The sequence below is a fragment of the Bidens hawaiensis genome, unplaced genomic scaffold, assembly GCF_021521415.1.
Source record: "Bidens hawaiensis isolate Kalapana, Puna unplaced genomic scaffold, B.hawaiensis_p1.1 tig00055915_1, whole genome shotgun sequence".
In the NCBI taxonomy this organism is placed as follows: Eukaryota; Viridiplantae; Streptophyta; class Magnoliopsida; order Asterales; family Asteraceae; genus Bidens; species Bidens hawaiensis.
In genome coordinates, this window is record NW_027500077.1 from 29,231 (window position 1) to 40,815 (window position 11,585).

At 33.6% G+C, this 11,585-nt stretch overlaps 1 protein-coding gene and 1 pseudogene across 2 annotated transcripts; one reads left to right on the forward strand and one right to left on the reverse strand.

The window, feature by feature from the left end:
- Positions 1 to 4,330: 4,330 nt before the first annotated feature.
- Positions 4,331 to 7,660, forward strand: LOC143601218 (putative amino acid permease 7; the record flags this gene model as incomplete). The annotated part of the gene is made up of 6 exons (XM_077078686.1): positions 4,331 to 4,592; positions 5,292 to 5,385; positions 5,469 to 5,683; positions 6,651 to 6,784; positions 6,876 to 7,104; positions 7,199 to 7,660. Coding segments are annotated over 6 exons (1,335 nt in total), but the record flags the coding sequence as incomplete, so codon positions are not given.
- Positions 7,661 to 8,759: 1,099 nt separating this feature from the next.
- LOC143601223 (uncharacterized) lies at positions 8,760 to 11,084 on the reverse strand (annotated as a pseudogene). Its single transcript, XR_013147613.1, has 2 exons — positions 11,043 to 11,084; positions 8,760 to 9,631 (listed from the first exon to the last, which is right to left on the reverse strand). The product of XR_013147613.1 is annotated as an uncharacterized LOC143601223 (transcript).
- Between the last annotated feature and the right edge of the window lie 501 nt (positions 11,085 to 11,585).

The following is an 11,585-nucleotide window of genomic DNA, read 5'->3' on the forward strand; positions in this document are numbered from 1 at the left end:
AAATATAAAATTCTAAAGTAAGATTTGGTCAAAGTAATTGGTTAATTATTTATCATATATTTTAAACACGAGCACTACTGAAAATTCTAAGATTGTTAAAAGGTTATATTAAAACATCTTCTTTGTAATAAACAAATAAAATAAAAATACAATGATTTGAATATAAGAGAATAGTTTTTCTTTTCAAAGTTTGTATATTACTCCTTCCAAATCCTGAGTAGATTTTGTTTACCTTGGATTTAACAAAGTATATGTTACTTTTCATCATTTTTTACTTTTAAAAGGGAAAATTTTTAATTTCATTTTAATTTTAGATAAAACAACGTTGTTTGTTTAAAATACAAATCTTGTAGCAAATCATGAGCATTTGAGTACGGTTTTATTTAAATATATATAAGTTTTTAGTAACATATTAGGACAAGACCTTTTTTCCTTTAATTGGTGATAGCACATTTATCCAACGATGACTCGAAATGAGGTTGACCCATCTGAACTATGTGACCCGATAAGATGCCGATCCGTGACCCGTAAACAAACCGATTACATTTACCCCAACATTATAACATTAAAAAAATTTGGAAAACAAGTTATTTGACACTTTTTGTCCAAAAAATAAAAAATAACCAAATAATGCTTCAACTAATGTTTTGTAATTTTATTTGTCAAAAAGTCAATAAACCTGGACTTTGTCACTACCAAGATAAACACCATTTTTTTTGTTACACTTACAGTAAATTTGTTTTTCCCTTAAACAGGTGATTGTAGGTCAATCATTTGTACATAGATGTAATGCAACTGTTCAATTTGGTTCAAAAGATGAACTGTTTTTTCCGGCCACCATAAACGGCTTGCATAAATTCTTCCAGAAAATTGCAGGAAATATTTTCGGTACCAATAATGTTAAGTAAATGTCACCATTAATGGCAGCAGATGATTTCAATTTTTAGTTGTTATTTTTTATTTTAAGTAATTTAAAAGAATTATATTACAAATATGTAGCACGAATACTTTGGCATAAATGTATAATAATCAATTAGTTATCAATTAACAAAATGATCTAGGCCAACTTTCTTTTTTGTGGCCCAAAATTTTTGAATCGAAAAACCAATCTCGTATGGCTTTCAAAAATTCAAAAACCGAAGTATCGATATTTTGTTTGATTTTAGCAAAAAAATGAATAAAAGTAAATCATGCACACCCTTAATTCTTGGTATTTAGTTTGTATTGTCTTAACTAACCAATTCATAATACACATCTGTTATAGGTATTTGAAACATTTGAGCTTTGAAGTTAAATATGTGAGAACAATGCTGCGCAACATGTAGATGACAAGGTAACATGCTCAAAGTTTATAATATCAATCATCGAAACAAAAAGAACAATGTTGCACAAAATGCTATGAATATGCAATATGTTTTAGGTAGACTTGCTTCACTTTTACTTCTAATAATATGATTGTAAGCTATTCACATGCAGATTATTAAACAAGCTAACGAGCAACCACAAGATTCTGATCAACCACGAGTTTCTGATCATATGGATCAAACAAAGGATATGATACAAAAAGTGTCATGTTTTTAGTATTTAAAAAATGAATAATAGGATAATACATAATTCATACTTATTTTCTATTTGCTCTTAATGGAGGGTTTACGATTTTTAACTCTCAACTTCGTATGTATTTAAATTCATGCCTTAAAGTCATATTAAATTAAATAACTCATCATACTCAAATTCCAAACTCATGTTTTAGGGCTTTCGATCAGAATGATAATAAAGGTTTATTGTTGTAAAACTTAGTTTGAAAGGGTCCTCCAAAATGACGATACAGTGCTTTAATTCGGGTGTTTAAACATTCAATTAACAAAAATCAAGTCATTTTGGATCACCTTTTCGAGATCAATTTTACATCAATTGACTCGTATCCTCCTTCTGATCAAAAGCTCTAAAAAATAATTTTGAAATTCGGGAAAATGTATAACGTCGTTAAGTCATTTTTAACGGTTGGGGGCCAACTTTTTAAAATTTGGGACCATAAATAGTGATAAAATAAATAAGGGTTATTATCGGCCAATACCAGTCAATAGGGATTATTAAAATCCAATAAACCTAAATTAAACCATGAAAAGTTTGAATGGTATATAACAATAATGAAGAGAGCACAAATTAAAACAATGAAACTTTGGTGAGGCTAATGTAAACATCTAGAAAATTTTGTGACAAAAATAAATAAATAAAACAAATGTTACATTGGCATTTAGTTGTGCTTTTATATATATAAATAAAATCACCACCTTCATGAAACAATTTAAACTTTTTGAAATGATACAATTTAATCCAAATTCATTTTGTTAAAATGTGTTTTAACATAAACTTGTTTAACCAGTCAAGCAATCTAACTCAACCTGAATGTTTTACCAGGCTTAGTTTAAACCCATCATGCAACCATCCAAATTATTAACATAACATAATAAAAGTATGGAAACTTGGAATTTAATAATCTTAAATTAATACAGTTGGTCAATATTAATCCCAAATTTGAAAATAGTTGCCACTTGTCTCAACTTTCACACTATTTGTTTTCACAGGATCCCCGATTTGAGGTAAGGTTTACATCAATCTACTCGTATTCTTATGCCGATCAAAAACCCTAAAATATCAGTTTGAAATTTGAAAAAAAAAAACTTAGCCACTTATTTGCATTTGAAGCATCACAATACAACATTTAGATTCATAATAAGGTTTTAATTGATGAGATTAAATCAATGCATTGGTACGCAAGAATTGATAAGAATGGTATTCTTATCTGATTGATGCAAACAACTTATTATAGCCCTCGATCAATAATTTGCTTTCCCATCCAACCACTAACCATGACCACCAATATATTTGCACACTTGGATGACCTACTATGTCATACGTTTCTACAAACCAATGAGTTGCTTCTCTAGAACCCACAGCCATGGCATACAAACGTCAACTAACAAATGAATCTCATGGCCTTTATAACACTATAAGAAACCCTTTGGGATTATAGAATGACCCTTCAAATGACACAGAGTTTCGCATATTAAACGTATCGCAGGTGTCCTTACAGACACATTTATTTAACACAAACAACAACATGGACACAAATTCCCTTCAACACAGATAGGGAACATGTAAGAACGACTTATGTGGGAAACGAAACTCCATGTCAACATGCGTTGCACTTCGTCAATTAAGAGGCTTGGTCTGTGTTTATGAATGTTGTTATTAAGTTTCAGACGAGAATGAAACAAGTTAAAGAGATGGTCTTCCCTCATGTTCCATCAAAATCAACTTTTATAGCCCATTTGGGAAGCATTGACAACTCCATTCAGATACTCTGGGAAGGCACAAAATATCATACAACCTATGGTCCATACTCCGAGATAAGTGGACCCTCATTTTCACAACCCCCGCAATCGCATCTATATCCTTGCACTCGTGGATCCCCATTACCCATTACGTTACAAACAGAATCTGTTTGCTATGGTTGGCACAACAAAACTATATGAGATTGCGATCGTCAACAAACTGTTAGGAAGACCTACTACATTAATTGGTTTACGGCCGAAAAGGGGACAATCTTCACTGAGACCCTTGTCTCTCCCACTATGGAAGTTTGTTAATGTCATATCGTTTTCTTAATTCTTATCACATTCCTACTTGTCAGTTTGTGATGCCCCAAATAAAAAGTTTTGTTTCTAGAACTTAAGTACCCGGTAATTCATAACATCATTGATCCAATATATATGCATATGCCAGTATGCATGTGCATAATAAAATCACGTATGCCACCACTTTACCCTTTTTACCATTCGTTGACGACAACTTAGTGGTCTTAATTTGGCATTTATTTATCTGCCGATTAAATTTCAACTCTAACTACTCACCAATTAACATACATTTAATCCTTTATGTTGATTAAAATTCACAAAACCAATAAAACCTACTTTATTAGCAAATATTTCACAAAACACGATGTATCCAATGCGTATGGATATGTTAAAATTTTTGTGCGCAACCCCTCCCAAAAAAATCCACCATGCACAAGTGGCAGCTCGCTCGCACGGATAGCCCATTACACACAACACCAAACACTGCAAACCAATACGAGAAGATAATTTGCATGAACCCGCAGCAACGCGCGGATACTTTTGCTAGTTTTAATAAACTAGGAGAGGTTAGGTTGTTCATTTCATGACTTTATTTAACTTCACCAAACTCAAACACACAAAATCACTCATCTGCTCCTGTGGACGTATTGAAACTTGAAACTCAATTAACTTTAAATCTCAACTCATTTAACTCGGTGTCGTTGGTTGAAGGAACTGTATGGACAGCACTGGCACATTTTATAGCCGGAGTCATCGGATCAGGCGTTTTATCAATGCCTTGGAGCTTCGCACAGCTCGGATGGATTGCCGGACCCTTGTGTGTTATAACCATTGCCTTCTTCGCGCTCGTGTCTGCGTTTCTTATCAGCAACATTCATATTTATACGAATCCTAGCAATGGCACCACCACCATAAACCACTCCTTTTTGCAGGCTGTCAACAACTTTTTAGGTCAGCTTTTGTTTATGTTACCTTACTTGATGCTAATAAGCTTCCATGATTTTACTTGATTAAAGAGTTAGTGGACTCCTAGTTGGGCAAAAGAACGGGTTTGTAATTGCTTTGAGAACTCTGAAACTGGTTTCGAATGGACCGACCCTTTTCCCCTTATAAACTAGTTTTAAATCGAACCAGTTTAGGCATAAAACAGTTTTGACTTTCTTTTACCGAAACCGGACCAGTTCCAAACTGAACCAGTTTGGGCCTAAGAACCAATTTGTGCGCCTCTAAATTGGACAGGACAGAAACTCAGAAAGGGGGCCAATATAAAACGAGTATAATTTGGGCTACAAGTGGAGTTTCGGAGCCCATAGGTGGTTTATTGGAGACTTCCCATAAGTTTTAGCTAATCCAATTCTGTCAGTTTTAGTCTAAAACGTGTAAATCCAATATGAGGTCGAAGCTTCCTTCGTAACTCCCATAACTTCTTCGTAGTGGCTCCCATCCACGCCTCATTTAATAGCATTAGTTTACACGTTTATTTAAGTCCTTAGTTTCAGTATTTATTAATTAGAAGACAGTTTATATTTTGAAAATTTGGCAATGCCAGCAAAATATAGAAAATTCTATAAAAGGGACATTCGTGTACTGTTTATTTTGTGCTTTCACTCTGCGTCTGGATTAAATTTTGTTCTGTGACTTTGATTTCAGGATATAAAAATGGAATGGTATGTGGATGCTTGGTTTATTTCAGTTTATTCAAAACAGCTGTTGTATATGTAATCACATCAGCAATCTGCATGAGGTATTTTAACCTATTCTAATAATTTCTGTCTGAATATTGTGTTAGCAACTCTAAAAACTTTGAACTATATGTCTGGATTACAGAACTATTAGGCAATCAAATTGTTACCACAAAGAAGGGCATGATGCTGCTTGTGAATTTCAGAATTGGTATTATATGCTTATGTTTGGAATCATTCAAATAGTAGCTTCTCAAATACCCAACATTTTTCATACCAAATGGCTCTCGATTATTGCTGCAATTATGTCTTTCACATATTCATTTATCGGAATTGGACTCGGATTAGCCCAAGTAATAGGTAATAATATCTATATTCAAAATACTAATCTTTGATCTTGCTGCTGTACCACAAAGTAGGCGTTCACAGTTTAACTAGTTATGACAAAAATTCTAGACCGAACCGCTAACTACGGTATGTATGTGCATGAAACCGAAAAAACCAGACCCAAACAAAAACCAGCGGTTTGGTTTTATGTTTTGGTAAAAACCAAATTTCAGGTTCGGTTTTGGTTTTGCATGCAATGAATAACGAGAAACCCCAACTGAATTTATGGATTTTTATTTTTAATTTTCAATTAGAAGTAATTTATAATAATTTAATAAATAGCATAACCTAAATATTTTAGGCCCAAATGTATAATAATTGATTAACCATTATTTAACTAAAAGATGTAGGCCTAAATTCATTATATTGGGCCATCTTTTTGCCTAAACATGTATAGCCCATATGGTAAAACTGAAAAAATCGAACGTGAATCGATAGCTGAAAAAGGCTTAAAAAACCGAAACAAACGCTTTTCAAAAACCGAAGTTTTGGTTTGAGCCCAAAACCAACTCAAACCTGACCATGCACACCCCTAAACTACGGTTTTGGGAACCAAAACAGCCAGTTTTAGCGATTTGGTTTTGGCAATCTGAACTGATTTGTTTTTTTCCAAATTGCTAACTGGTGTTCAGTATCTTAAAATAATAAAGATGTTTCATGAATACAATACATATACATAAGTCATAACTGTATATTCCAAATACGAAAAAGGGTAGAAGCGTCGGTTCAGTTTGGTTTATATGGCCGGTTCCAAGTTCCAAACTGCTGGCCGGACAGTTAAACCGCCAGCCCGGTAAAACCGAACTGTATAAATGTGAGACGGGCCGACTTGCTTCAGTTTGGGTGGCTCGGTCGGTTTCTAATAGTTTATTAACACTGTTACCACAATATATTTAAATATATTATCAAATCAGTTTGCTTGCTGAATATGGGATTACAGAACAAGGGGAGATTAAAGGTATTATCAATGGAATCTCAACTACTAATCCGACTCAAAAAGTATGGTTGGTTGCTCAAGCTATTGGAGACGTTGCATTTTCGAATTCATTTTCGTTAATCCTTCTTGAAATACAGGTACAAAATTAACTTTTAATCCACTCAAACACCTTCTGTGTAATCCAAAATTAGTTTCTGTAAACAATTATGTTATTTTTGTAACATGCAGAGTACTTTAAAGTCACCTCCATCTCAAAAGGTGACCATGAACAAGACTTCCACTATTGCAGTATTTATAACTGCTTCTTTTTACTTGTGTTGTGGTGCTTCTGGTTATGCTGCCTTTGGAGATAATACTCCTGGGAATCTGTTGACCGGGTTCGGGTTTTATGAACCGTATTGGCTCGTTGACTTTGGTAATGCGTGCATTGTTCTCCACTTAGTTGGAGGGTATCAGGTATTACATGACCTTAGTTTAAACTAATTATCAAAAGTAATTATGTTTAAACTAATTATATGATTATGATTACTTAATTGTGTTTCTAATACTGATATACAGTCAGACTTTATTTGCACTTGTGGAAATATGGTATGCAGAAAAGCACCCCGAAAGCATATTGACGAGGGACATTTCGGACTTTAAGGTGTCGTTAATTCCTGAGTTTAGATTGAATCCACTTCGGTTATGTTTTAGAACAGCATATGTGGTTTTGACAATGGCAGTTGGGATGTTATTCCCTTACTTCAATGAGGTTCTCGCATTCACGGGCTCGATCATCTTTTGGCCTTTGACCATATACTTCCCTGTTGAAATGTACTTTGTGCATAAGAAGGTTGTACCTTGGACTAGCAAATGGGTTGTACTTCGTTTGTATAGCAGTTTTTGCTTGGTTGTAACAGTTTTTACCTTGGTTGGTTCCCTTCAAGGGCTTATTGCCAAAAGATTTGGCTAATTCTTGATCATAATTGTACAATCTTTTCCTTCATTTTATTGATTCCATCCTTAATTATTTATTATGCACAAAAATAGTTATAAATATTGTGTATTTAAAAACATATCATTTTAGGTTCACCTCAATGGGATTTAAGGTTTCACATATCGTATGTTGGAAATATTAAATGCAATGATGAATGAGAAATCGAGTGACTCAAATGGTTATTCCAAACTTTGGTGATTTGGTTTCAGTCTTGAACTTCTTTACATTATGGACGTCATGTGAAGTCTTTTTTAACTTGTTTTTTGTCTTCATTTGTTGGTTCTTCATATGTGCGAAAGTGTCCCTATCATTTCCCAATTATTCTTGTAGCTAAACTCAAGTATTTTACTTAAAAGCATACTTTGGTTTGTTCATTTGATGCTTCAAACCTTTACTTCTAAGAGTTTTGATGATGGTTAAGTCACTAATACACGGTTTGAGTGAAAGATTTTCTCAAAGAATGATTTTTTCAAGTATTATTTAGGAAAGTATTATTTGATTTTCAACTAATTCATATTTAAACTAAAGTACTTAATATATTTTTATTTAAATTTTCTCCGAGTTTATAAAGGTTAAACAACTTACTTTTATTAAGTTGTTTTATTAAACTTCAATTGCTTAATATTTAATCATATGATTTCTTCATCTTTAATGTTGAGGTCTGTAACCAATTTAAACGTATACACAGTTGAACAAACAAATTCTTTTGTTCAACGTGCACACATACAAAACATAATCGAACCTTAATGAACAAACATAAAGAAATGAGACTTGTATTTGTTCAGTAGTTTAATTAAATGACAAGTAAATTATGTTTTCGATCATTGAACATGAAAACAATTTAATTGTATAAAAAATTATCATGACCTACAGTCCAACACATACACAAGAACGACTTTTATACATATCTAAACGAGTCCAAATCATTGCCGCGTTGACAATTGGTAATCAAGTTCTAAATGTGTGAAACTTGTTGAATGGTTGTTATAACTTGGTTAAAACAGATTAAACATATCACCAAACATGCCTAAATTATTATGACAACCCGAAACCAAATTGTATGTTAACTATACAAACAAACTTCACAACAAAAGAATCAAATAAACATTCAATTCTTTTACGTTCTTATATATAAGAAAAGAAAGCCAACACACCACAAAACTGAAGCATATTCAATGTATTAATGAAATACAAACTTCCTTACAAACCCATAACTCATCAGGATGCATGATTCTTAAAACAGTTCAACATAATCATGTTTACCACTTTTAACTATCCAAAAACAAGACATAAAATAATAACAAAACCTTATATCAAAGACTCAAAACCTCTCAGCTAATCTTGCGGTAACAGCTCTTAGCTTCGAATACACCTTCCCAGCAGGCGATCCCATTATAAGACTACACAACGAATCTCTTGCAACCTTAATATTCGAAAACGATCCCAGAATATGAATCTTAGTATTCGCGATAACAATTCTCGTTTTGGTCGAATTCTCGATTGCAAACTTCGTTTTACCCCCTTTACCAGAAAGCCTTCCAATAGCCCGAGAAAGATGCTCCCCTTTCAACGTTTTAACATCCTTGATCTCAAACGAATCAACATAAAGTTCATCCATTCTCAACAGCGCAACCGCATCAATCACATCAAAACCGAGCATAAACGCGTGAACAAAGTCAGCACATTTTTGAAGGTTGCTAACATCAGGAGTGTCACGTCTAGTCATCATTTCAACGTTTCGTCTTTTCACGTCCATGCGAATGTCGATTTTCATTTGATCGTATATTGGAGTGTATATATCCATCCATGCTTTTTTTAAGGGTGTGTACCTATGTTTTGGAACCGTGATTTTGCGGAATTGAACTTTACCATCAGATACTTCATGAGCGGTCAATGGTTTAAAGTTCGGTTTTGCTATGGTTTTTGTCTCGGTTGGAACAGCTTCTTCAACCTCCATGGAAGCAGCTCCTTTGTTGGATTGCATTGTGTGTGTATGACAAATAAAACCCTAAAAACAGTGAGAACTTGAATTAAGAACAAAATCCGTAAAACATGCAAAATCAATAAACTGAGATCATATGAAACCAAATTTGTTCCAACGAAGAATGCAGTAACATTGAGAATTTTAGCACACCAGATGATCTAACTTAAACCTCAAAAACAATGAACTTAAATTTAAGAGCTAAATTCACAGCATATGCACAATCAATTGAAATCATACAAAAGCAATGAAGAATGCACTAACGATAGAGACTTTAATATGCCAAACGATCTATTTAAACCCTAAAATCTCAGCAATTACATGAGCAGCATCTAGAATGGGACATAACAAAATATGGCAGTGAATTAAGAGTGTAATCGTCATCTTAAATCAACTTAAACCAAGAACAAAGCAGCGAAAACAAATTCTGATGTAAAAAATCATACTCTTATCAATCAAAGTGCAAACTGAGGTTAACCACTAGCTTAAATGGTGGAATTTCCTTAACTGTAAACGTAACCGTAACCGAACTTCAGTTACGGTTCACAGGCTATGAAGCTCGGTTATGTTTCGGTTTCGGTTAAATACTGCAAACTAACCAAGCCAAGTTTTAACTAAAAGCGTAGTTATTAAAAGCCCTCGCTTCTTACGCCTAGGCCAATTTTTCAGGCGATGCTTAATAAAAGCGCTTCTAGGTTCTAGGTGAGCGCTTTGGCATTGTCTAGGACAGAAACAAGAGAAGATAAAAACCAAGCAAAAGTAGCACAAGGGCCAAGGAGTGCTACTGAAACATAGATCTAGGAGAGGTCAAACGAATTACATTCAACATCTTGTTTTTCAAGTTTTGAAATTACATTTGAATCTCTACTATTTAGAATTTTTGATACTAATTAGGTGATATGTAATATTATATAATAGCTTTTATTTATTTTATTTGAAAAGTAATATTATTTTTCATATACATGATATATTTTTATTCAAGTGCGCTTTTTTAACGCCTAGGCCCCAGGCGAGGCCTATGCGCCTATCGCATTAAATAACTAGGACTAAAATTCAACTAGATGAACACATAAAAAGAATCGATGACATCCAATGAGAATTGCATGATAAAGGTAACATATACATATACATATCCCCAACAACTTTTGGATAACATTGACACACACATATATTCATCTCAGTATCAGCATGTCATAAATCTATCTTTCTGGTGTCCGATTAATCAAATATTTAACCCTAACCTAATCGATTAATCAAATAACTTAACCATAACCGTCGGTTAATTCGGTGCGGATATCGGTTAACAGTTAGGGTTTGTTCACCCCTAAATCGAATTTATGATAGCTGATTAGATGCTAACACACAAAATTTGCAATTGAGAGAATGTTTTCTACCTACACAACAATCAGGTGCATGACAGATGAATAGAGATACTTACGATATTCGACGGCAGCTGTATGACGGCGAAACTGTTAACAGAGGCTGCAGCTATGAGATGAGAAGTGTTGAGGGCTTTGATTTTATATTTTATACAGTAGAAGTTAGGGTTTGTTGAAACACCCCTATTCTATTTTCATTGGCCATATTGTTCCCCTATTGAAACTGAAACTGAAACTGAAACTGATACTGGACCTTTTGTTGTTCGTAGATGTTTTGTATTTTCCTTTTTTAAATATAACGATGGGAATAGGTTGAAACATTTCATGATTTTTAGTTTTTTACAAATCATAATAAGCACATGTTTTCAAAATTATCAGGAGGTTGGTTAGGGATGAGTGTTTTTGGTATCGATCTAGTGTTGTTGGTACTGAATCGGCATTAAGTTTTGAGATTTCAGTATCGGTGCGATTCGATACGATACCGGTATTTCCTGAATTTTGTACGAAATGCCCGTACCGAACCGAAATATTTCAAATTTTCCATATCGATACCGGTCGGCACTAGTACCATCCCGGGCTCACCCCTACATGAGATTCAATTA